Source organism: Pyrus communis, chromosome 2, assembly GCF_041283825.1.
Source record: "Pyrus communis isolate YQ-2024b chromosome 2, ASM4128382v1, whole genome shotgun sequence".
In the NCBI taxonomy this organism is placed as follows: domain Eukaryota; kingdom Viridiplantae; phylum Streptophyta; class Magnoliopsida; order Rosales; family Rosaceae; genus Pyrus; species Pyrus communis.
Genome location: NC_142566.1, coordinates 20762680 through 20785577, shown reverse-complemented (window position 1 = coordinate 20785577; position 22898 = coordinate 20762680). Strand labels below are relative to the sequence as shown.

The following is a 22898-nucleotide window of genomic DNA, read 5'->3' as shown; positions in this document are numbered from 1 at the left end:
ACTTGTAATGCGCAAATATTAGAAACTGATCGGAACAATTGATTGTTTAAAAGTCCAGTACATAAATAGCACGCAACCTTTGCCAGAAAATTAATGGAAAAATATACAAACATATATGAAAAGTAGATTGAAGTGTGGATGTAGTTATCTTGGGTTGAGAAATTCCACGGCAATAATCGAATTGCACAACATATCCTTAAGACGGGATACAGAAATTTTCAAATCCCATGTACTCTTGATTCTCCATCTTCTCAACCATGTTTGCTATGCCCACCCCGCCTGAAATATACATCAAAACAAAGTTACGCGTTGTTGAGAGGAAGCGCTTTAGGGCAGTATTAATAAATATACGTGTGTTATAATTCGCGTGATAGTGGTTACCTAAGCTGATTGCGCTAACGAAGATTGTCAAAGCTAGAATGAAGATGACGATGGATGCTCTCCCAAGGACTGCAATGATCTTTCTCACTACATGCTGACCAGTAAATGCAGCAATTGTTGCAACCAAGACGAAATAAGCAGCTGCAGCACAGAGTAAACTTGAAACAATTAGTTTTGTTTTCCGGGTTTATCTGGAGTTAGATTATTGCTTGCTTACCATAGGGGACCGGGAAACGGTTGAGAAGGTAATACTGAACAACTGACATGGAGGATGAGAATAGCATTGCAAAGGTGGATGTAGCACTTGCTACCTGCAAAAGAAAACGATATAAAAATTCATCAATCTGGTTTCATTTTTCTGCTTATTTCAGTTGCAGCAGAGATTTTAAGTTCGCGACATTTTCCGTTATGATACCCGATTATGTAGGTTATAGATGAAATGCCGCCCAACACAAGCAGTGGACGTGAATGACCAAAATCCCATATCGAAGAAGTACGACAACAATCTACGAGTTAAAAGTACGAGGTTCACTACTTGCATCGAACTATACCTGAGGAGGAATTCCCAATTCAAGAAAAAGGGGTCCCAAGATGAAACCGCCTCCCAAGCCAAGTAGTCCACCGACCATACCAGCTACAATTCCACAGCTGCAGTAGAGAAAAATCTGATGCAACTTCCAGTTTGTGATTTCCTTTCCTTTTGATGCAATCACTCTGGTGCCTTTGCGTAAGCATATGGCTTCGAAGAGCGTTACGGAAAGTGCAATTGGTACCTATGTATGCAATTATAAAACAATTATGTTTGAGCTAGCTGATCATCATTGGGGAAAATATGAATATTAAAGTTCATATTTCATGTTTCTCGAGTTCTTAGGAGAATTCTCATACTTACTACTCGAGTTTTTATCGTTACCTGCAATGAGTTCATGATCCAGAACGTGGTTGAGCAAGTTTCGGTATATGTCTGCATAAAGATTCAGATAGTTTCATTCAGTAACAAAAGTACAAAACCATTGTGCTTTCGGAATGAAGGCAGAGGAATTAAAAATATGAAACTTGTAGCTGAAGAAATCCAAGGTCTACTAGCTATTGACTAGATTGGTAGTAATGATCAGATTAAACCAACCTTAACAATCTGGACAATAAGAAAAGCCACCCAGACATACATGAGCAACGATAACTCTTTCCAGTAAATGTTTCGCGTTATTGGTACCTGGATAGAATTGTTTATAAATTCAACACAACAGCAACTGAAAAAAAATTGCAGATAACCAAGAAATTTTCCGAAAGAGTACTGCGCAAGAGGTCTAATGATATGATTGGGAGTGGGGACTCACCTCCTCATCTTGCGATGAAGCTGGACCACTAGGTAGCGGTTTGTAGTCTTCCCCAGAACCCTCTGCAACTAAGGAGGTTAGTTAGCACCATTGTTCTCAAACATATGCAAACATATAGATATTGAATAACTGTTTACTATTATCAATTTTCTTTTGAGTCCTCATTTGGATGTTTGGATGCGACGAATGAGCACTCACCATCCTGTTTGGTCTCCGATTCTAACATATTTTTTGCTTCCTGAAAGTCAGTAAAACATCAGATTCCTCGTTAGTAGGTTGGAAAGAACACACTCATTGATAGCTCTAGAAATAGCTAAGTGGAAAGGGAAGTGATTTTCGTACACTTCTCCTTCTCCACCTCTCTTTATTTCTGTCCCTTGATTGACCTTTGATTTATTCAATCCAAAGGTCAAGAAATATGGGAAGGTGCTAAAAGGGAGAAAAGGGTTATGTGCGGAAATCATTTCCCGTGAATAAATATCTTACCTTCTTCATCATTGTTTCCTTCTTCCATGTTTCCACGCCTTTCATCAAAGCTTTTGCTGCTGTACCTGCCACAACTCGGAAGAATATCTATAAGACTATTGGGAATGCATAGATATATCGAAAAACTTTGATCTGCTTCTCTTTTAGCAGAGTTCATATTCCATTTGATCATATCACTATTCAAAGAAGACAAAACTGATAGAAATCCATGTTCGGAATGTTACTACATACCTAAGAAGAGGATGATAAGTAGAACTGTGACCATCCAATCGGCAAACACGACGTTGAAGGCAACTCCGATGCTGATCCCTAGCATGAGCATGGGCTGAAAGAGCAACGCCAGATCATAATCTATGAGGGGCATGTCCAATGTTGGGTGCCTAAGCCTCAAATTGAAGTATACTGTTGATCCTGCAGCCCCCATTATCATACCTGCATCACCAAAAGGATGCCAAACAGTTGATTCAAGATTAAAACTTTAGATTAACAAAGTTAAAGGAAAGATTGAGAGGTGATTACTGACACTTGGAAATCGCGGTGGAAGACTTGGGATCGAAGCCAACGATCAAGGCGAGCATTGGAACAAAAATTCCTCCACCACCAACACCGCCAACACTACCCAATGCAGCACCAAAGAATCCAACTACTGAACCTACTACAATTTTCCAACCAAACTTCATCTCCTGCTCAACCAAAATATACACATACATGTCAAAATTCAAATAAAACCACAAAAGCCGAAAGACATATCTGTCTTTCCGTCTCTTTCGGTGTGTAAAGAGAGATTGAACAACTCACAGGCCAAACAGGCTGATAAGAAGAACCTCCAGCCTGCCATAGAAAATTAATCACTCTCGCAAAAATTGGTTCTTGCTCAACAAAAATTTCCGCCTTGATAATCTCGTCTTTCAGAGGCCTTTCTGCACTGGCAACTTCAGTGAATACTGCCCATGCTATTGCTAATGCTGCTGCTCCTGCTGACATTTTTACTGCCCTCTGAGTGAACATGTTTCGAGCCATTCGGGTATAAAAAAGATGAAAATTTGATAACAAGGCAAGGAAGTTATGAATCTCAGAAGCTATTTTCTGTATGTATATTTCTCCAGTTGAATTTATTTTTCAACTCCTCTTAAAATTAGTGTGTTTTTCAAGTGCAGTGTAGGGGTGGAGGAAAACATGAAGAATGCCTGCTCCCTACATTTATAATTCTTCTCTCTATTTATTTGCATGTCCTATTTACGCTCCCATTTGGGACCCACAACTCATACATACATACATATATGCATGCATGCATGCATGCATACATACATACATACATACATACATGTAATATATATATATATATATATATATATATATGAGAATTTGATTTGAGCGTGTCGGCATACTGTTACGTGGTGTTACTAATTCACGTGTTATAATATAACTGGACTAAAAAGTTGATATGAAACAATTAAAAGTAAGGTGTCATTAAATAAATTCACGTGTTATAATATGAGTTTATTGATAATATCACGTACCGTTGTTTTTGGATTCTCAATCATTCCAACTTGAAATTGATGAAAGTGAAAGCAGATTGGAGAAAACACCAAATGCACTCTCTAAACTTTGGTAAGCAAACTTTCACATCTTTTGTGTCTTTAATTATTTTATCAAGGATTCAAGAAAATAATAAAATGACAATAATCCCTTCATTTCCTTTGGTAAGTGAGAATTACTAGTTCTTGGTAAATTTAGTGAACCGGTCCCAAATTCTGAACCCCATGTTTTCTCGTCCACAATCCATCATCTTTCTGATCATGAAGCTTTGTAGAAGTTCAAGTAAGAGGATATGATAATAACAAGTGGGTTCACTCCTTGTTTATGGGATTACAACGATCGACCAATTGACATGACACATAACAAGAATTTTTTATTTTACTAACCATAAATAAATGAGGTTCGGGTTATGTTCTCCCATATATTGGTTTGAATTTAAAAAAATTGAGATATGAGTTAGTGCCCGAGCAGAACTGTGACTAACTAGAAATGTAAATAAATGACATCACAAATCAAAACATAATCATTGTTACTTGTTTTCTAATCAAGTTGCTCTGTTGAAATTTTTGTTATTTTTACCACAAAACAAGAATATCGGCTTCCGAGAAATTTCCGAGAAGCGGCTTCCGAGTAATTTCCGAGAAGCGGCTTCCGAGTAATTTCCGAGAAGCGGCTTCTTTGAAGCAGCAGTGGCTGCACGAACAAGCGTTAGGCGAGGCGGTGGTGCTCTAGTGTCTAGTCTGTCTATATGAAGCTTCATCGCTGCTTCATGGTTTTTGGCTGCTTCTTTGCTCTTTATAATCTCACCCCACAACCACTTCCAAACAAAGAAAATAACGTTTAACCCTAACTTTCAAATGAGAACGAAAACTAATCACACTATGGATTACAATGCATATTAGTGCGTGAGTAGTTTGGGAGCCAACCTGAAGGCAATTACAATGCATATTAGTGCGTGAGTAGTTTGGGAGCCAACCTGAAGGCATTCTGGCTCATTGAAGAAGAGGGACTTATATGGCATGAGTACTATCCACTAATCACAATCTTGTGAAAAAAAAAAAAAAAAAATCAAAACACATGACAATACGTACTCACAATACCACAATTCCCGTTTCTTTACAATAACAGAAAGTAACAGTGGCAGGTAACAGGGAAAACATATTTAATCGATGCAACGATTGTGGGTGGGCAACGATAAATTTTGCCTAAAAGAAAACCAATTCGGCTTAAAGTTGGACCTCATACCATTCCAGCCCAAAATTAACAGGATTTTCAAGAGAAATAAAATGTCACAAGAAACAATTAATTCTCACAAATGTGATAAAAGGTTTACATAAGAGGTGAAATCTCTACCTATTTCCACCAGCACAAACGTTCAAACATTAAAACCACCCAACAACACACACAATATTTCCAACTTAAAGACATCTTCATCGCAAAACATTTAAACACGGTCTCTAAATAGGATTTAGACGAAAGAACGAGAAAAATAATATAGCAATAAGATCCACACTTCTGCATAAGACGCAATCTCGAGCACTGATCAAACCAAGTAGAGTGAATATCTCACCAGTGAGGTCCGGAAGCTTGAGAGGTTTCAAATTTCAGTCTTAATACTCATTGTAGTCTCGAGATAGTGATCTAGATGACCTCTGATAATCTCGCTCGACATCTCCACCCCTCTCCCTTTCACGGGGGTCAGCTGGTGCTTGTTCATAATGGTAATCATCCTCTTCCATTCGATCATAGCGATCATGAGCACGGTCAGGATATTGTTTGTAGCGGTCATCATCATGCTGGACATCCAATTGATCATACTGGCTACGATGATGCTCGTAGGGCTCAACATCATCATCTGGCTCTGAGTGCCTATGGCCATGCCCAGGTTGTTCAAACCAACCCTGGTCATCTTCTGGGGCAGTGTGGTCATAACCCCGCTCCCGATCCCCATGTCGGACCCTCTCATGTTTTGATTCAATACGGTCATGGGAACGGCCACGGTCATGCTCAGGTTCCCCAACTTCGTAATCCCTCTCCCTGTCTCTAGAGCGATGATCACGCTCCCGATCACGGTCTCTGTCTCGATCACGACCATGCTCATAGTCCCGACCACGATCCCGTCCTCGTTCACGAGTACGATCCCGATCACGACCACCACGATCTCTTTCCCTATCCCTGTCCTTGTCCCTGTTTCTATCACGATCTCTGTGGTGCCTATCTTCTCTGTGATCACGATCTCTAGACTTGTCATGGGAGCGTTCACGAGAGCGCTCGCGGGACTTCTCCCGTTCTCTTTCCTTTTCTTTCTCTTTTCCTCTTTCACGGGATTTTTCTCTATCCCTGAAAATCATTTCACTCAATATCAATCACACAGAAAGCAAATACTGAAATTGCATCAATCTAAGAAAACTTAGGCAACACCTACAAAGCATAACAAATGACAGAACAAAAACTTCAAGACTATTGTTGCAAAACTTTTACCTCTCACGATTACCTATCATTATGGTATACAAGTAAAAAGCAGTCCACAACCATTATGCAGCACGTAATTTCTTCTTTTTGTTTTTTATAATTAGAATCCAGTTATATTATTTTTTAAAATTTCGTGTTGAGTTTCACTACACCTAAAACCTTTAGACAGTGTGCACAACAATTTGGAAAATCTTACAAGTCTACATGTCGCTCCTCGCGTGCCCTTGGCTCCTCAGACCGGGGTTGTCCTCCAGATTGTACTTGCTCCCTAAGCAAATAATGATGAATGTTATAGTTAGCAAAGACGCCTAGAAAATTATATAAGAAAACAAACTTAAGCAACTAAACACATAGAACTTGGAAGTCAACAAAGAAACAGTAAAACAGTTTACTATTATGCTGAATTACATAATAAGAAGACAAAGAAACTGCTCCTGAGATACAATTAAAAGATAAATTCTTGCAACAAAGTAAGTGTAGAAGCACGTCAGTTTTCCAATGACAGAAGCATGGAAATGTTGGAATCGAACTACATACCTTCCAGAATATCTCTGATTGACATCTTCACCTCCAACTCTGGTAGTTCCAAGCCCACCACCCAGTCGGCGGGGTCGCCAATTAGGAACTGTTCTACCACGTTCAACATCAACAAGTACCCTTCTTCCCTCAATTTTCCTCCCATCAGCTTGTTTGTATGCAGCTGTGACATATATAGCTAGCATTAGAAACAAAGGACCAATCACAAGGTAATTTTTAGTGCATAGTAACAAGGCAAACCTTTCATGTCCCTTGTATGCATGTATTCAATGAATCCATAGCCTCTAGGTTTATTTGTTTCTTTGTCAGTGACCAATCGAACCTGAAATCTCAAATGATAATAAAATTAATAAACCAGATAAATAGACAATTCAGATCTTAAGCAAAGACTGCTCAAGACTAAGAAATATGCATAGATGTTTTAACATTTACAACAAGGCATCATACTACAAAATCTTAAATATTGAATCCTAAATGGCACGGCAGACAGGCACTATGCCTCTTTAGCCGTGCTCACCTTTAAATCATACAGCTTCCATCGCAAGATGCATCACATCACCACCGGCTAGAGTTGCAGAAAAACGGACATTTGTGGCCAATTTACCAGTTGGATAGACTATTGTCCCCTTACCAGGGAGATTTTTTAAATAATAAAAACTTATAACTACTATTGAAAATACCATGACATCAAGCTGCTGACGTATCTTTTCTGAGAGCCTTTAAAGCCACAAGTAAAAGTTTCAGCAGGAAATGCACGTTACTAAAAGTTCAAAGATGAAAGAAATGGTAATACTCCCTACATGATTTACCCAGTGCAGGGAAAAGAACAGAAGTTGGGGACTCCTTTTCTTGCTTGAAATAAAGGCCAAAAGACACAATGCATCACTGCTCTGCTCAACTTATAGTAATCAGCTTTGCTATGCAGGATGAAGCATCTTTGGAGTTGGATAGGGGCAAATTATGGAATCAAAGATACCATATGTGAACCAATTACCGCATCTTACCAGGGATAGTCTTGGATGTTAGGACTTAGAAAGAATAGATATCCTATGAAAACCCATTTCCAAGATCTCTTAAATAAAACCACATCAAAGAGGGATCTATGAATGGAGCAAACCAATATGAAATTACCATAATACTTGCAGTGACACCTGTGTTAATATAAAGGCTGCTGTGCAGGACGAAACACCATGTTTGTAATCAAGTAGGTAGAAATCAAAGATATTGATGAGTGCTCACTGCTTACCAGGGAACTTCTTCAACGTTAAAACTTAATGCTAATGTCCCTAGAAACACCCAATTCCAAGATCTCTATATAAAACCACTTCAAAAAGAGAGCTATGGAAGGATTTAAACAAACCCGCAAGACATTACTGGTATATTTGCAGAGACACCTGTAATAGTAATACAAATTTGCACCGACTCCACTAACAATAAAACTAAATCAGAGAGAACAAACTTGAAAGGCGTGATGATGCATTACCATTTATGGTAACGGCAATGTTTACGTCAAACAAGTTGGTTGAAAGGTGGATTTTTCAAATTCAGTTTTTCATGCATAAAATTTGTAAATATGTACCCCAGATATCTTTTGAAGAAAATACGAAAAAAGGAAAACAATCCTGAAAACCCTGAGACTCCAGCATGCTTTTTCAAATTGAAAGATTAGAAAATCTGCAATTTGTAAAGGGAAATAAAGGATAAGCTACAGCACATGTGAACCTCTTACCGAACCCCCTTAGGGTTTCTCAAACAAAATACCTACCCGCTTGATTGGACCATAAACGTCAAACTCCCTTTTGATTCTGCTCTCAGTTGTCTCATAATTCTGCAAGAATACAGGGAAAATCACAAGTCAATCTTAACGAATATGAAGAATACGAGAAGGAAAGCCAAAACTAAACAAAAAAATGTTACTTACGAGCCTAGCAACAAACAAAGTCTTGTATGGATCTCCAGAAATACTCGGGTCATTATTCGGATCATCTGCACAAAAACCGATGTTAGGAAGACAAGAAAACAGAAACTCCAAGACTCCAAACTCTTACAATCAAGAAAAGAAGGAGGTGATTACATTTCTCTAACTCTTCCGCAGCCTTTGCTGCACCCTTCTCAAGCCTTAACTGGTGTATTCGAGCCCTTCTTTGTGTCTGAATCCCACAGAGCAAAACAGATACATGTCAGTACGAACAAAGATTTCATAACGCTAAGTCCTCATACAAGTGATTCAAGTAAAAACCTTACAGGAGTTTCGCCCTTTCGGACAGGCGGATTATACTCAGGATCTCCAGGCTCCGCAAACTTACTCACAAATTGCGCTACCCCTTCATTATCCAAAAATAAACAAAAACATTAATAAATACTAGTATAAAATTAACAGCTACAAGACAGAAATTAATACCAAATTGAAACCAATCAACGCCCATTTAAGATGGTAAACAGACCTGTCAAAGGTGGGCACTTTTTCTTCTCCGGAGGCGGTTTGAAATCCAACGGCGGTCGAGGCTCAAACAGCTTTAAAAGGTTGGTTGTTAGACCAGTGGGGTGGCTCTGCCCAATCTGCAAACAAATTTTTCCAAATCAACATCCCTTACAAAATACATCCAGAACTTCACAATATTTACAAAATTACCAATTACACACTGCCCAGAAACATCGAAATTTGATAAATCAGGATAAAATTACAGAGATAAGTCCAAAATTTAACTAGGGTTTTTCTAAAAACAAAGAAAATCGCATAATTAATCAAGCAATTTGAGAATTAAAAACTCGAGCTTTAACAAACGTTTGCGTGAATAGCATAAAAAACCCTAGGACGAACCATCTTGAGCTGAAGAACATTTTGGCGGTTCTGGGCCTTGGTTCGGCCCTGAACGGCGGCGTTTTGGCCGCGCATGAAAGCATCGTTGTTGAAGTCTCCCATGGCGAAGCAATGATCGGATCTGGGCTAGGAGTCCGAGTAATCGTACTCAGATGGTGAAGATTGCATAAATAGATGGGCGATTCGGATCCGGTTGCAACAGTCGGGTCGGGGTCGGAGTCGGAGTGGTGAAGCCAGATAGCGGCAGCGAAAGTTTGTGAAGGGTTTTCGCGAAGGTATTTATAGACGCCAATATTGTGTGTGAGTTTTTTCGGGTAATTACATTATTTTCCCGGTATTTTTTATTCTCATCGGGCCGGAAAAGACCTTTTTATTCTATCAATGTGCCGATAGATTGTGTTTAAGTCAAGGGCGTTTTCGTCAATTGATCTAAATGGTGTTTTAGCTACATATAATTATGATAAAAGATTTACAAATAAGACAAATTTTCAATACATCAAGAATATAATCACAATTATTTATATCAAATCCTTAAAATTAAAGTGCTACGTTTAGTATTAACAATTGGGGACACATCGAAATCAAATGAATCATGACAAAATAACAGATATAAGCTAAATTAGTAAATATTTAGCTAGGGTTTTTTTTTTTTTTTTTTTTTTTTTTTAAATCAAAGAAAATAGCATAACTAAACAAGCATTTTTTAATTAAAAACTCAGGCTTAAAAAAAAAAAAAAAAAAAAATTAAAAAACTTAAACCTTCACGAATAAGAACAAGAAACCCTAATTACGGCTAACCATTTTGAGCTGAACAACATTTTGGCGGTTGTGGGCCTTGGTTCGGCCCTGGACGGCGGCGTTTTGGCCGCGCATGAAGGCATCGCTGTTGAAGTCTCCCATGGCGAATCGATCGGAGCTGGATTACGGGTATATGAACAGTCCGAGTAATCGTAACCAGATAGTGAAGATATATGAATCCGGTTGAAACAGTCAGGTCGGACTCGTACCTGGCAAGCCCGATAGCGGCAGGGAAAGTTTCTTTTTTTTTATTTCTCCCTTTCTGGGAAGGGTTTTCGCGAGGGTATTTATAGAAGCCAAAGTCGGCCAAAACAAGTGAGATTTTTCAATGTAACATGAATGGTATCATTATACCTTTGATGAGATATGTGTATTAAAAAGTAAAATTTTTAACTATTTATATAAAACACGTGGTATGTCATTTGTGTTCCGGTCATAATAAAAAAAATTTCGAAAGGCAATTTTTCCGGTAGTTTTTCTCGTTTTGGGGTAGAATAGACTTTTTAATTTTTTGGGTTACGGAAGTGGCAAAGCCCAAAAAAATAATGCAAAAATCTTACTGGGTGCCGGCCCATCTGACTATTGTTTCTTTTTTTTATTTTTTTTTCGAACCCATCTTACTGTTGTTAAAGCCTAACGTTTATTAAAATCTGTAATTGAAATTAGAGGAATTGAAGCACAGAGCAATTAGATCAATAAATAATAATTTTCATTGAAGTTATTTACTAATAATATGGAACTGGAGGATATATAATACTAAAAACTGTTTAACTATTTCTTTTTAATAATAACAGGGGTGGAAAAAAGCTGAATTCCAATTTGTGTTTGGTAACTAAAGAAAATCCAGTTTTTTTCGAAGGCCATTCAAAGCAGAAAAAGCAAAGAAAAGCTGAAGTAGCAAAAATGTTGCTTCTCAAAACCTGCTTTTTTCAAAGTCAAGGCCTTTCAAAACAAAAAAGCAAAGAAAAGCTGAAGCAGCAAAAATATTGCTTCTCAAAACCTGGCTTTTTCAAAGTAGGCATATGAACGGTATTCTTTGATGATTTTTTTTATATAGTGATCTTGCCCTCGAGGACGTCATTGCCGATCTTGTTGACCTCAACTTGAAGGAGGATCTTGTTGACCTCAACTTGAAGGAGTGTTGGTCACCTGGAAAGACGTTGTCCTCGACTCCGCCACGACATCGTTCAATACTCCCAGTTTCAACAATCACAGTCATTGCCCTTGATTCTAGAACCAAATTGTGAATCGAAACAAAACCAAAACCAAATCCAATAGTCACACCTAATTGCTTTATTTCATAGCTGATTATTTCAATAACATAACAAAAGCAATTTTTTTTTTTTTTTAGAAGCACAACGCTCATAGTACTATGGTTTAATAGTTTTTCTGTTCACTTATATGAGAGAGGTCTTAAGTTCGAATCTCATAAATGATGAGTTTGTAACCAATTTATTCCCACGTCTCCTTAGTTTTCATAATATCCTTGTATAAAAACAAAATATGTATGAAATTGGAGCATGAATGAAAACCAGATTGATTATTAAGATGCCCTATGAGATGTTAGGCTAAAATTTCATACTAATGCGAGGGTAAAATAATAGAATTCATGATTCCTTATTCTTTATAAATCAAAATACTACATCTCCTCAAATAATCTAACGGCTTGTCTAGAAAGTGTTTTTAAATTATTGAAAACACTTTTAGATAAAACATTCTTGGGTTCCAAAAGCACTTCAAGTTCCTTTCCAAAATTAACTTGCATTCCCAATAAATCTTTGTTCCAAATTTGTTTGGGAAGTGTAATTAGCACTCCTAAAATCTCGTTCTACACTCCTCACAAGTGTATTTTTCTTTCTAATTATAGAAAATTTGGAGTACAAAATGAGATTTTTGGAGTGCCAATAACAATTCCCATTTTTTTTCTCTAAAAGCGCTCTAAATCATTTAAAAGTACTTCCAAATGAGCCATATTCCTCCAAAATCAAAAGTTTTTATTTTATTTATTTTTATTTTTTAACAAACAATAGTCTCTAAATTAAAGGGGTGGGGGAGTTGGCTAAGCCTTACAATGGGCCTACCATAATAATGTGGTTCAAGTTCGCCTTTAGCGGGAATTGAATCTAAAACCTCTTACTTACAAGTGAAGAGGAATAACACTATATGTAGTATTAAGTCGCACAAAATAATTCCTTATTTTGTGTCGACAACATATATGTTTTGATTCATCCATAGTTAATAAACGCATAAATAATTCATAATTGGAAACATGTTATTAATGTTTATACATACTCAATTTAATCAACTAAAGTATGAACTATAACATTTTTTTCATAATGAACATGAGCATCAGAAAAGATCTCCCTGAACCAATGAAAACACCTAACCAAAAGATAACCAAACAATATTTGACAATATTAAAACCATGAAAAATCCCAAGGCTTAGCATGAAAAATGCAGCAAAAATTATGTTGCTTTTTAATTTCATAAAGAATTAAAAGATTTCAAGAAAAACCCACGACATCAACCTCCACTAAACATTCCAATTTGTTAGAAAAATGAGGTTTTTTTGGGCAAAATATTAATTCAGATTAGCAAATCATTTGCGACAAGATCGTTAGTTGCAATTGCACCAATTACAAAATTCGTTTCTTGAAGGATATGCTTAAGCTGAGTAGATTTGTTTAACTTACTTAAAATTTAGATGAAAACATTAGCTTTAGATCCTTCGATTTGAGAATGAAACTTTTCTTAATAATATATAGTGCAAATGATTGTGATGGGAATAAACATAATTTGCCTAAAGACTAAACTAGTGAAATTTGAAACACATTGAATAAATTAAATGTTTGAGCTAAAAACACAGAGATCAAAAGTCTAGGAGGTGCACTACCTCTCTGAAAGATACCATCAATAACTTTATAATTTGTGATACAAATAATTTTATTGAAAATAAAAGTATCCAACATTCAAGGCAATTCATAATAATACAGACAATCTATCTTCTAAGTCCAAAGTATTTGTACGGTATAGTACAAATCCATATTTATCAGAGAAAAGATCAAACTTAATTAAGCTAATCGAGATCTGGGTCATTTCAATTACCCCCAAAGTACACAATTACCCAAAGCAAATCAGCCCGCGGCCAGATCAATGGCACTCCAAATCTTCAATTAACCTCACATTTTTTCAGCTTAATCACAAAGTTCAATGACAAATTAGAACAGTAATCACGTTGCATGCATGCATGCATATGATCATCCATTGCTTTCGTTTTTACAGTTTTATCGAACTGTGAATTTTAATTATGTCCTTTTAATTCAGTATTGTTGTAGAGCATGAGGGCTCAAAGTCCTCATTTCTTGGGTGTGCTCATTTCTCTGGAGTCATTACTTGAAGTCCCGAATTCACTGCTCCCAAATTCCTGGCTTGAAAGGGCTAACTTTCTGAACTTCTTCATGTCAGCATTGTACGCCTGCGTATCGTAGTCCGAGCTTCCTCCACTGGCGTTGAACATAGAGCTCTTCCCGGGTTTTGTCCCTTCATTTAGATCATCGAGCGATACATCTCCTTCTAGTGCACGTACTATCTGTTTCGTTCACAAAATAAACATTATGTTATCAAACTGTCAATCTCAACTATTGATCAAAATGAAATTTAATTTAAATGTTGAGACCACATTAATAACTATGAGTCTATGACAACATAACATGTCTGATATGTATACCTGGCTCATCTTTGCGCGCTTTCTAGCAGAGTGACGGATACTTGCAGCCGCGCACGCGACCATCCGGGCCATCTCATTGGGGTTGTAGTTATTGTCCAAACGGATATCTACTAGCTCCGCGTAATTATTATCCTCTAATGCACGAGTGAGAAGTGGTCGGGCCTGTACATTTGTGTCACATTTTGCACAAAATTAGTAAAACCTTAGTGATCATATACTCTAAATATTAAAAAAAAAAAAAAATGATCAACATTGGAAAGGATAGAGCAAGCAAGTAGTAACCCAGTCAACCAAGCTGTCGTCCATAGCATTTGAAGGATCCACTGGTTTCTTTCCAGTTATGAGTTCCAGGAGCATGACCCCAAATGAGAAAACATCAGACTTTTCTGTCAATTTTCCACTTGATGCGTATTCTGGAGCTAAATACCTGCATTACTCAGACGCAAAACCATAATTATATTTGGTAATTAGACCAACCCACTAATTACGATGAGATTGAGAAATAATTACACAGATTGCTTGCGTTGCAAGCTACTAATAAAATTGATTCATTTTCGTATCTGACATAACCTATTGTACTATTCGAACTCAGGTCTCGAATGTAGGGGTAAAGGCTATCTACGAGAGAAGCTATATGACATACCCGAAAGTTCCCATGACTCGTGTCGATACGTGGGTGTTATTGTCAGAGGACAGCTTGGCCAACCCAAAATCTGCAACCTGAAAGAACAGAAAAATGAATACATTAAAGGATGATCGAGATGTTGAATGATTTTGGCATGAAATTATAAACATCTTGGGGACTATACCATGGCTTCAAAGTTGTTATCAATGAGAATGTTAGCAGATTTGATATCACGATGGATGATTTTCGGGTGGCCTGGATGCAACTCAAGTTCCAATTAATTAGTAATGATGAGACTCCATATATATGTCAGACATATACAATAGTTAAATAAATGGGAAAAACGATACAAGGGCTGCGACTTTCTTACAATCTTCATGAAGGTATGCAAGCCCTTTGGCAGACCCAACTGCAATCCGAAGTCTAGTTGGCCAATCCATAGGTGGTAGACCCTTTCCTGCAACACAAAGTTTCAAAAATAGCTCAAAAGATGAACAAATACACAACCATTTAAACCAAACTTGTTGATTATCTTGTTGACCGCCTCTCTTTTCATTTTTATAAAACGAGAGATGATCAACAAAAATGTGTTGGATAGTAGCACTCATAATAGATTAAAGTAAATTGATGAATTTGATCTTTTTTTTGTTGATGATTTGTTGTCATTTAGTGTTATCAACAAAATATTGACAATGTACTAGATTGTGTGATAGGGGAATATGCTAAGCGCATTCATACTCACCATGCAAGTGATATTCCATGGTTTTGTTGGAAACAAATTCATAGACCAGCATTCTCTGCTCACCAACAATACAATATCCAACCAGTGACACAAGATGTCGATGATGAACGCGACTAATGATCTCCACCTCGGCTGCGAATTCTCTTTCTCCTTGCCCACTGCCAGACTTGAGACTTTTCACTGCAATTATTGTTCCATTAGGCAAAACACCTTTGTGCACATACCCGAACCCGCCCTGACCCAACAAATTAGCCTGATCAAACCCATTAGTAGCGGCTGCTAGCTCATCATATGTGAATGTGCTCTTGTTGAAACCAAGTGCCATTGATGGTGAGGGAGGTGGCAATGGGGGTGCTGAGTAATTGGTGCTCACTTCACCGCTCATCGGCATTTGAGGAGGTGTTGAAGCCCAAGCACCACCACCAGGTGGTTGGTTGTTTAGCCTCATCACATGGTCTCCTTGTGGATTATTCATATCGTGCCAACTTTGTTGTTGTGTGTTGTAATAGCCACCACCAGCTGCGCGCATATAAAGTTGTTTTCCTTTATTGTATGAACAAGTCAATAAGTCTATTGCATGTTCTACGATAATTATATAATTTTCTTTTAGTTCAACCATTTCAACGTTTTCCGTATATGTCTTAAGCTCTTTGATTAGCAAGACATGAAAACAAACATTCCTAAAACACGTCAAAGAATTCCAAAACTTTCCTAAAAGAATCATAATTTTAGATCACGCTTATATGATCTGTCAGTTTATGTGTACATCATAACATGTGGTAAGCTAATGTGGTATGAAAATATGGTACTTCAAGCATTAGCGAAATAATGAATGTTGCTAGGGCAAAAAAGGAGAAAAAAACAATGAAAGTTATACATGGATTAATGCATGGGTGATGAACGAGTTAGGGTTTGACACACCTTTAGGAGCGTCTCCATAGTACTGCATATCACGTCGCTTTCTCCTTCTCTTCCTGATGCAAACCACACAAACGACGAGCAAGACAATTATAATTACAGCTGCCCCAATTGCAACTCCCGCCGCCCTGCCTTTATTTGAAGATGATGATGTGTCGTCATCATCAGAACTACTTTTTGATGAGGAACTACTAGCACGTGGTGGCGTGAGTGCACCTGAGGGAGAAGTCCGAGAACGCCCTGGATGAGGAGGCGCACTCAAAGTCTCATTTTCAGCATCTGCCGCTGGTGTCTGTTGTGCCGGTGTTGCCTTCCCCGGCGATTCCTTAGCATGAGGTGGAGATGGGGTCGCCTCTTTTGGTGCAGGTGGAGACTGGGAGCCCTGCTTGGGCGGAGGTGGCGATGATGATGAAGACGAGTCCTTGGGAGGTGGCGATGATGATGAAGACGAGTCCTTGGGAGGCGGCGATGACGATGAAGACGAGTCCTTTGGAGGCGGAGATGATGATGGAGGCGGCGAGGACGGTGGTGGTGATGATGCCGGCGTCGAGGATGGTGGTGGCGCCGAAGATGAGTCCTCTGGGGATTCCTTTGGAGATGGACCAGATGGAGATGACTTGGACGAGTCCGGCGCAGGTGGTGAAGAAGATGAAGAGTCCGGGGACGGCTCACTATCAGAAGACATTATTCGTCTCTTGATCAACCTCCGGCCAAGGACTACTTTCCCAAAGAGATGTATGTTGTGGTGCCCGGAAACTTCACCTCTCCCAGAACTGCTCGTCGCAATGATTGAAGTCCCCTAAACCATGATCAAATTAAACAATATTTGAAAGAAACAACATTAGGTTTTGGAAGATCAATGTATCTCACGACGCATGCAATCATGCAGATGCATATAAGAGAGAAAATGCAAATGTGTAACTTAAACAAATGTACATGTACATGTGCTACCAAGTAAAGATAACAACATTAGTATCGATCTCCCTCCAGGATTTAAATCCCATGTTCTGACATGTACGTATAACATTAAAAAAGAATTTTCTGAAATTTAAAATCGGATATTTTTGGAGAAAAGTTCGTAAGACCGTCTGGAAATTAAGGGGTGGAAAACAAATAATTAAGGTGGTACCTGGTGATCAATGAAAGAAGGTAGAAGGGTTCTCAAAGGAAAGGGAAAGAAGGTATGATTGCCATGGCATTATGGCCTCCTACAAAGGAGGGACCAACCCCTTAGCTCTCTCTCTAAACCTATCTATCTGTGTAGGCCAGCCCTTAACTTAGCATTTTGTTTGTTATTTCTTTTACCAGTTCTTCTCTCCCACTTTGGCACCTCGCTGCAATCCCCCACATTTGTATTTGCTTTACATTCTTCCCTCACAGCCAACAAATATTGCCTTCAAATTTAGACATTTCCTCCACCCTTCACGCGCTTCTCTTCACACTTGTTACAACTCACATCAACCAACTGAATAACCTACTCAGTAACAAGTAAACACAGCATAAAATGGTACCAAGAATAGTGACTTGTAGGTATTGTGTCCGTATAGGCCATACATCCGTTATTTTGTACCCGCTCACCACCTTATCCCCTCTTACACCACGGTAAAAGTTCAATTCTTACACTTCTTCGTTATTTTCTAGTTAGGACACAAATCGGTTAATTTTGTATATGTCAAGCATTTTTCTATCATTATTGTATTTTCCCTTCCTTCTCATCAGAACAATAGATAGTAATAATATCACTAGATATTGGAAAGAAAAGTATGTATAAGCAAGATGACGATGAAAAAAGCTCGACGGATACAGAATTGGAAGATGTGATTCGTTCTAATGTACATCAACTAAATTTTAACAATTTTCCAGAACTGATTTGTTTTCTGATATGATCTTGGCTACGGTTGTACTTTGAGAATTAAAGAGCAAATTGTATCAATTTGCTGATTAAGAAATGAAAACATTCAGCATTCAAAGGACCTTTGACTAAAGAAATATTCAGCATTCATTAAGGTGAAAGCTGATGCTACAATACACAATTGTCAAATGATGTTTCCATGATCCGCATATCATACAGACAGTCAAAACCCAAGAACAAACATTATGACTTGTGGTCCAAGAAACTGATCACTATGACTTGTGGTTCAAGAAACTAAACATTATGAACTTGAACAAGTTTCAACTAACAACTTGTTCATGGATTTGAAAAGAAGTTCGAAATTGAACTTGCAAGCAATCATCAAATCCTAAATCGAAAATCCAGTCTGAGAGTGGAGGGTGAAAAACAGAAAAATGGAATACTATTTCACAGCACCGCAGTCGCAGTTGAAGGATGTTAAAAGAAGCTCTAGCTAGCTAGCTTAGCAGAAGGATCCACAGCAAGTATACTGCTCATGTACGAAGGGCGAATGTGCACGAGGTTGTTGACATAAGGAAGATACCTTACATATCCAACATCAGTCCCGTCGCCACTTCTTAGAATTTCAGCCTTCCCTGTCTTCCGATTAAAAGCATAGAGTCCCTTTCCAAAATCAAATATCACCACGTCATTGTTCACGCATGCCAACGCCCTCAACTGCTTGTTAAAATTGTTGAAAAACTCACGACCAAGAGCAATACTATGTTTCAGACCCATGTCCATGTCACCATAGATGTCCAGGGTGTATTCATTCTCATCTTTGCGAGGCAGAAGGTAGCACAGCTCACCATTCATCTCTGTCAATACACCGTGTGGTCCGCTGTTGGGAGGAAGCGACAGAATACCATAATGCTCGTCATTCAAATCAAAAGCCAAAACAGCTCCAGCAGAAGTTTCCCAAAAGGCAACACCCTTCAGAAAGAGCCCGTCACCATTCAACTTCAGAGCATCCAACTCACAGCATTCTGTGTCAGCAAGTCTCCATGAGGATGACCTTGAAGAGTAGATCTCGAAACAGATAACCGGATGATCAGTTAGAGAGAAGGCGCAAACAAGTTGGAAATGTTCTGCAAAATTAAGCACAGAAGGCTCAAAGGCTAGAGCTAGGGCAGGTTCAGGGCCATGATAGAAGTTCGACTTGGGCAGCGCACTCCACTCCCTGTTAGCAGGATTGCAAATGTAGTAGGTGTTCTCTCCATCACAGCTTTGGCAGCAAAGCAGACCATTGCAGCTGGTTCTGACAGTAACCGGTTCAGGCAAGAAGCTGAGGGAAGGACTGGGAACGCCATAAGCATCACGATTAAGAGATACAAAGAAAGGCCTGTCGCCAGGGAGTTGACAAAAGAGGCCAGAGATGTCCCGGAAGCGGTAAGCTTGCTTGTGCATGAAGAAAGGGCTGGTAATCAGCTCATTCCACTCTTTGCTAACAGCTCTGAACCGGGAGAGTGTTTTTGCAGGGAGCAATTCAAGAGCATGCTCTGTAACAACATCTTTGATCTCCATGGTACCCTTGAACCTTTTGTGTCCCGGATATTCCCAAATTTCAAGTACAGGAGCAATCCTTTTGTTGCGATATCCGTGAAACTGCAATAGAAATAACACATTAGAAAGACGCATAAGTAGACAAACAATGGTAAGGCTTTTTCATCATTAAACCAATCAAAGTAGGTGATTGAATTTAAATCGGAAGTATAAAGCAAAGTAGGGACAAAGAGAATTCCTTTTTGCTTTGAATTTTAGTAAATTAGTATAAAAACCCCGACGACCCCTATAAGTTCATGAAAGGAAAAGCCGACCTGCTCAAAGAAATGATTTACGGATGAAGAGTATTAAGAAAACACTACACAGACAAAATGATATAAAGTTTATCCAAACCTCAACTTTCCTATCCAAACCTCAACTTTGCCAACACAATTAAAACATCTGGTCACATGAAGAATTACAGAACCAAGCAAACAATGAAAAGGACAACTAATCCGGTAATCCTATATTGCATGAACCAATTTTTATAACCGGATTCTATTTGGAGCACAGCGAAATGAAGCGTAGATAATCTGTTCAGCGTAATTCTTGAGAAGAGCTAGCAAACTGAAGCAAATGTATAGGCTCAAAATTAATGTGATCTATTAAGTAAACATGAATGCAGTAAAAATAAAAAGCAATTAATCAACCAGTGACATACCGCATCGTATCCACAGCCATCCTCAACTTTCACCAAATGATCCGGAGATAGATCACGCATATATTCTTCTTGTCCACAGTCATCGAAAAGTTTTTCTTCCTCAGAATAATCAGAATTGCATTTATCAATGATGGTAAACTCCTCACTTCCCTCAGAAATCGCCATTTCTGCAAAAAACGAAGAAACCCAACTTAACAAGGATACCAAAGATAAGGAACACAAGGACACCAAGGATAAGAAACCCCAAAGAACAAATCAAAGTCGGGTTTTCTTGTTTCATGGTAAAAATTGGTTAATTCTTCGAAAATCAAATTCAAATCCATAACCCATTAGAGGAAAAAATGGGTTTGTCAGTAAAAGTCGGCCACTTTTTTCGAAATTCAAATTTAATCCCAGAACATAATCACATTGAAAACAATGGATTCTTTCATTTTCTTGGGCTTTCTCAGTAACCAAACAAACGAAAATGAACGAAAACAGAGAGCGGTCTCTGAAAAACCCAAAACCAATTAGAGGAAAGAAATGGGTTTCTGGGTAAAAATTGGTCGTTTTTTCAAAAACCAAATTTAAATCCAGAACACCATCACACCCAGTATTCTTGCATTTTCCTTGGCTTTCTCAGAAACCAAACAAATGAAACAGAGAGCGTAAAAAACACAAAACAAATAAACCCTCGTAAAACAGAGAAATTCAAACACAATCTTCGAAGCGATCGTAAAGGGCGTAAAGAGCCCATTTCATTCAACCCTAAGAATTCAAGGTTATTACACAAAAAAAAAAAAATGTGAAGAAAAAAGAACCATAAAACAGAGTAGCGCTCTGCCGATGAATTGAGTTTTTTTCATTTCGTATAAACGTATACAATTACAATGTGTGCATGCGAAACTTCTAAATGCTTCGATTAAACCCAGAAAAAAGAAAAATACGAGAACTCACCGTCGTAGCCGCCAGAAACCGCCGGAGATCGATCGCTGCTTTGAACTTGAACCTGAGAGTAGTTAATGGCCGTCCGTAGTTTTTTAGCCTTCTGGGCCAGGGACTTATATGGGGTCGGTTGAGTTTCCAATGGTGTTTTGACACGTGTGTGCCTTGTGTTAATTGAGTTGATGACGTGAGCTACAAGTTTGAGATTCATTTTTGCACCGGGTGAACCTATCTGATCGTTATCGTCTCCTTTTTTATTCCCCCTTTTCCCGGTTTTTTCCTACATGGTCAGCACAACCAACACAAAAGAGCACCTACACAATGAGAGATTTTTCAGTGTGACCGTCACACGAGATGGTACATTACGTGTCTCTATATAAATGGTGAGATATGTGTGTTAAAATGTTAATAATTTAAAAATTAAATTTTTTCATCACTTACATAAAAATACGTGGTGTACCATCCATATTTCCGTCACAACTAAAAATTTCTCCTACACAAGAAGATAAACAAAAAAAATTTACGGATTTCTGAAATCCTCACAAAGAGTAGCCGCAAAGGATCATTGTTCGTTCAAATCTACCAAATCACTAAAAAATAATCCCACCGCAACCACAAACAGTAGAGGAGGGGCTCAGACTTATTCTTAAATTTCTTTACTTTTTATGCTTTTGTTTATGTTCATTAGCTTGTAGTTTAAGTGTATGTGCTTTCGTTTCTCTCATTTGACAAGAAAAAGTGTGTGTATTAGTATCAAACAAAAGCCTATATCAATTGGCCTTCCGTAGTTTGTTTATTATTTTGCATGTATTTTTTATTTAATAGTAAAACCATAGTACCCATATGGAATGGAAGAATAATTAGTTTTAAAAAAAAATCACATAGTTGCAGTTTTGAACCATGATTATTTTTTACTTTAATATAGTAATATTTGTTTTAGCAAAACTTACAAACAAGTTGAGTGCTTATGATCTCAATTCTCAATGTCATTGTTTTTTTCGTGACTCAACTTGCCTCTTTTGATCAAAGTTTTACTTTCCAATGCAAAAAAAAAAAAAGAGCCTTCGACTTTTATCCTATTAATTATATTATATTTTGCCTAATGTCTTCATATGGCCTCGAGACCTCTTCTAACCTCGATTTCTATGATCTCAAGGCTCGTTTACTAATTCGTAATAAAAATGGGAGGTATTGAATTGAGGAGGAATTGAATAGATGATGAGTTGGAATTGGATTTCTGTTGTAACTGTTTACTAAAATTATCTGGAATCGGAGTAAAAATAGTATTGATTTCGTATGAGTTGTTTACTAACTTACCAAAATCAGAATACAATCCAATACAATTACTAAAATGTCCTTATCGAAAATAATAAATTGTATTATTATTTAGGGTTAATCTCAATTTACTACTTTAAAGTTTCTTGGTTTTCAACATTTGGTACATGAAGTTTTTTTCATCCCAAAGTCATAACTCAAGTCTTAATTTTAGGACAGTCT

The 22898-nt window shown here is 37.9% G+C and overlaps 4 protein-coding genes and 1 long non-coding RNA gene across 7 annotated transcripts; all 5 read right to left on the bottom strand.

Annotated features, from left to right (window-relative positions):
- Positions 1-18: 18 nt before the first annotated feature.
- On the bottom strand, positions 19-3506 carry LOC137748655 (sulfite exporter TauE/SafE family protein 3-like). Of its 2 annotated transcripts, none has more exons than XM_068488823.2 (12): positions 3003-3506; positions 2728-2887; positions 2436-2636; positions 2205-2269; positions 1917-1956; positions 1719-1786; positions 1508-1594; positions 1295-1345; positions 933-1154; positions 599-692; positions 382-522; positions 19-279 (listed from the first exon to the last, which is right to left on the bottom strand). In XM_068488823.2, exons 1-12 carry the CDS (start codon positions 3222-3224, stop codon positions 197-199), a joined length of 1434 nt encoding a protein of 477 aa, XP_068344924.2. In that variant the 5' UTR covers positions 3225-3506; the 3' UTR covers positions 19-196. The 2 variants fall into 2 exon arrangements, with proteins under 2 accessions (XP_068344924.2, XP_068344925.2); XM_068488824.2 differs by having other exon boundaries at positions 1719-1780; positions 3003-3413.
- A 749-nt stretch (positions 3507-4255) lies between these two features.
- LOC148698708 (uncharacterized) lies at positions 4256-4788 on the bottom strand. The gene is made up of 2 exons (XR_015952187.1): positions 4720-4788; positions 4256-4560 (listed from the first exon to the last, which is right to left on the bottom strand). It is a non-coding gene; the product is annotated as an uncharacterized LOC148698708 (long non-coding RNA).
- A 242-nt stretch (positions 4789-5030) lies between these two features.
- LOC137746742 (U1 small nuclear ribonucleoprotein 70 kDa) lies at positions 5031-10634 on the bottom strand. Of its 2 annotated transcripts, none has more exons than XM_068486752.2 (10): positions 9574-10634; positions 9197-9311; positions 8997-9076; positions 8827-8902; positions 8674-8738; positions 8518-8580; positions 6993-7074; positions 6753-6915; positions 6412-6483; positions 5031-6083 (listed from the first exon to the last, which is right to left on the bottom strand). In XM_068486752.2, exons 1-10 carry the CDS (start codon positions 9673-9675, stop codon positions 5354-5356), a joined length of 1548 nt encoding a protein of 515 aa, XP_068342853.2. In that variant the 5' UTR covers positions 9676-10634; the 3' UTR covers positions 5031-5353. The 2 variants fall into 2 exon arrangements, with proteins under 2 accessions (XP_068342853.2, XP_068342854.2); XM_068486753.2 differs by having other exon boundaries at positions 10372-10634.
- Positions 10635-13239: 2605 nt separating this feature from the next.
- Positions 13240-17677, bottom strand: LOC137748830 (proline-rich receptor-like protein kinase PERK15). The gene is made up of 9 exons (XM_068489019.2): positions 17513-17677; positions 16387-17182; positions 15466-15984; positions 15094-15180; positions 14908-14978; positions 14742-14818; positions 14381-14525; positions 14099-14260; positions 13240-13960 (listed from the first exon to the last, which is right to left on the bottom strand). Exons 2-9 carry the CDS (start codon positions 17066-17068, stop codon positions 13727-13729), a joined length of 1977 nt encoding a protein of 658 aa, XP_068345120.2. The 5' UTR covers positions 17069-17182; positions 17513-17677; the 3' UTR covers positions 13240-13726.
- Positions 17678-18364: 687 nt separating this feature from the next.
- LOC137749045 (F-box protein At5g07610) lies at positions 18365-21625 on the bottom strand. The gene is made up of 3 exons (XM_068489231.2): positions 21414-21625; positions 20478-20644; positions 18365-19879 (listed from the first exon to the last, which is right to left on the bottom strand). The coding sequence occupies exons 1-3, from the start codon at positions 21610-21612 to the stop codon at positions 18725-18727; spliced, it is 1521 nt and encodes a 506-aa protein (XP_068345332.2). The 5' UTR covers positions 21613-21625; the 3' UTR covers positions 18365-18724.
- Between the last annotated feature and the right edge of the window lie 1273 nt (positions 21626-22898).

Bases quoted from the DNA above. Each gene is read 5' to 3' on its own strand.
- LOC137748655 (XM_068488823.2), bottom strand. From the start codon at position 3,224: ATGGCTCGAAACATGTTCACTCAGAGGGCAGTAAAAATGTCAGCAGGA. The intron at 2,888-3,002 runs GTGAGTTGTTCA...TTGGTTGAGCAG, and splicing joins CTTATCAGCCTGTTTGGCCT to GAGATGAAGTTTGGTTGGAA. The intron at 693-932 runs GTATAGTTCGAT...TTTCTTTTGCAG, and splicing joins AATTGGGAATTCCTCCTCAG to GTAGCAAGTGCTACATCCAC.
- LOC137746742 (XM_068486752.2), bottom strand. From the start codon at position 9,675: ATGGGAGACTTCAACAACGATGCTTTCATGCGCGGCCAAAACGCCGCC. The intron at 9,312-9,573 runs GTTCGTCCTAGG...ATTTGTTTGCAG, and splicing joins ATGTTCTTCAGCTCAAGATG to ATTGGGCAGAGCCACCCCAC. The intron at 7,075-8,517 runs GTAGGTATTTTG...TTGAGATTTCAG, and splicing joins TTTATGGTCCAATCAAGCGG to GTTCGATTGGTCACTGACAA.
- LOC137748830 (XM_068489019.2), bottom strand. From the start codon at position 17,068: ATGTCTTCTGATAGTGAGCCGTCCCCGGACTCTTCATCTTCTTCACCA. The intron at 15,985-16,386 runs GTGTGTCAAACC...ATATGCGCGCAG, and splicing joins CTATGGAGACGCTCCTAAAG to CTGGTGGTGGCTATTACAAC. The intron at 14,261-14,380 runs GTTACTACTTGC...ACAAATGTACAG, and splicing joins ACGACAGCTTGGTTGACTGG to GCCCGACCACTTCTCACTCG.
- LOC137749045 (XM_068489231.2), bottom strand. From the start codon at position 21,612: ATGAATCTCAAACTTGTAGCTCACGTCATCAACTCAATTAACACAAGG. The intron at 20,645-21,413 runs GTGAGTTCTCGT...CGTTTTTTGCAG, and splicing joins GGTTTCTGGCGGCTACGACG to AAATGGCGATTTCTGAGGGA. The intron at 19,880-20,477 runs GTATGTCACTGG...TTTCTATTGCAG, and splicing joins ATGGCTGTGGATACGATGCG to TTTCACGGATATCGCAACAA.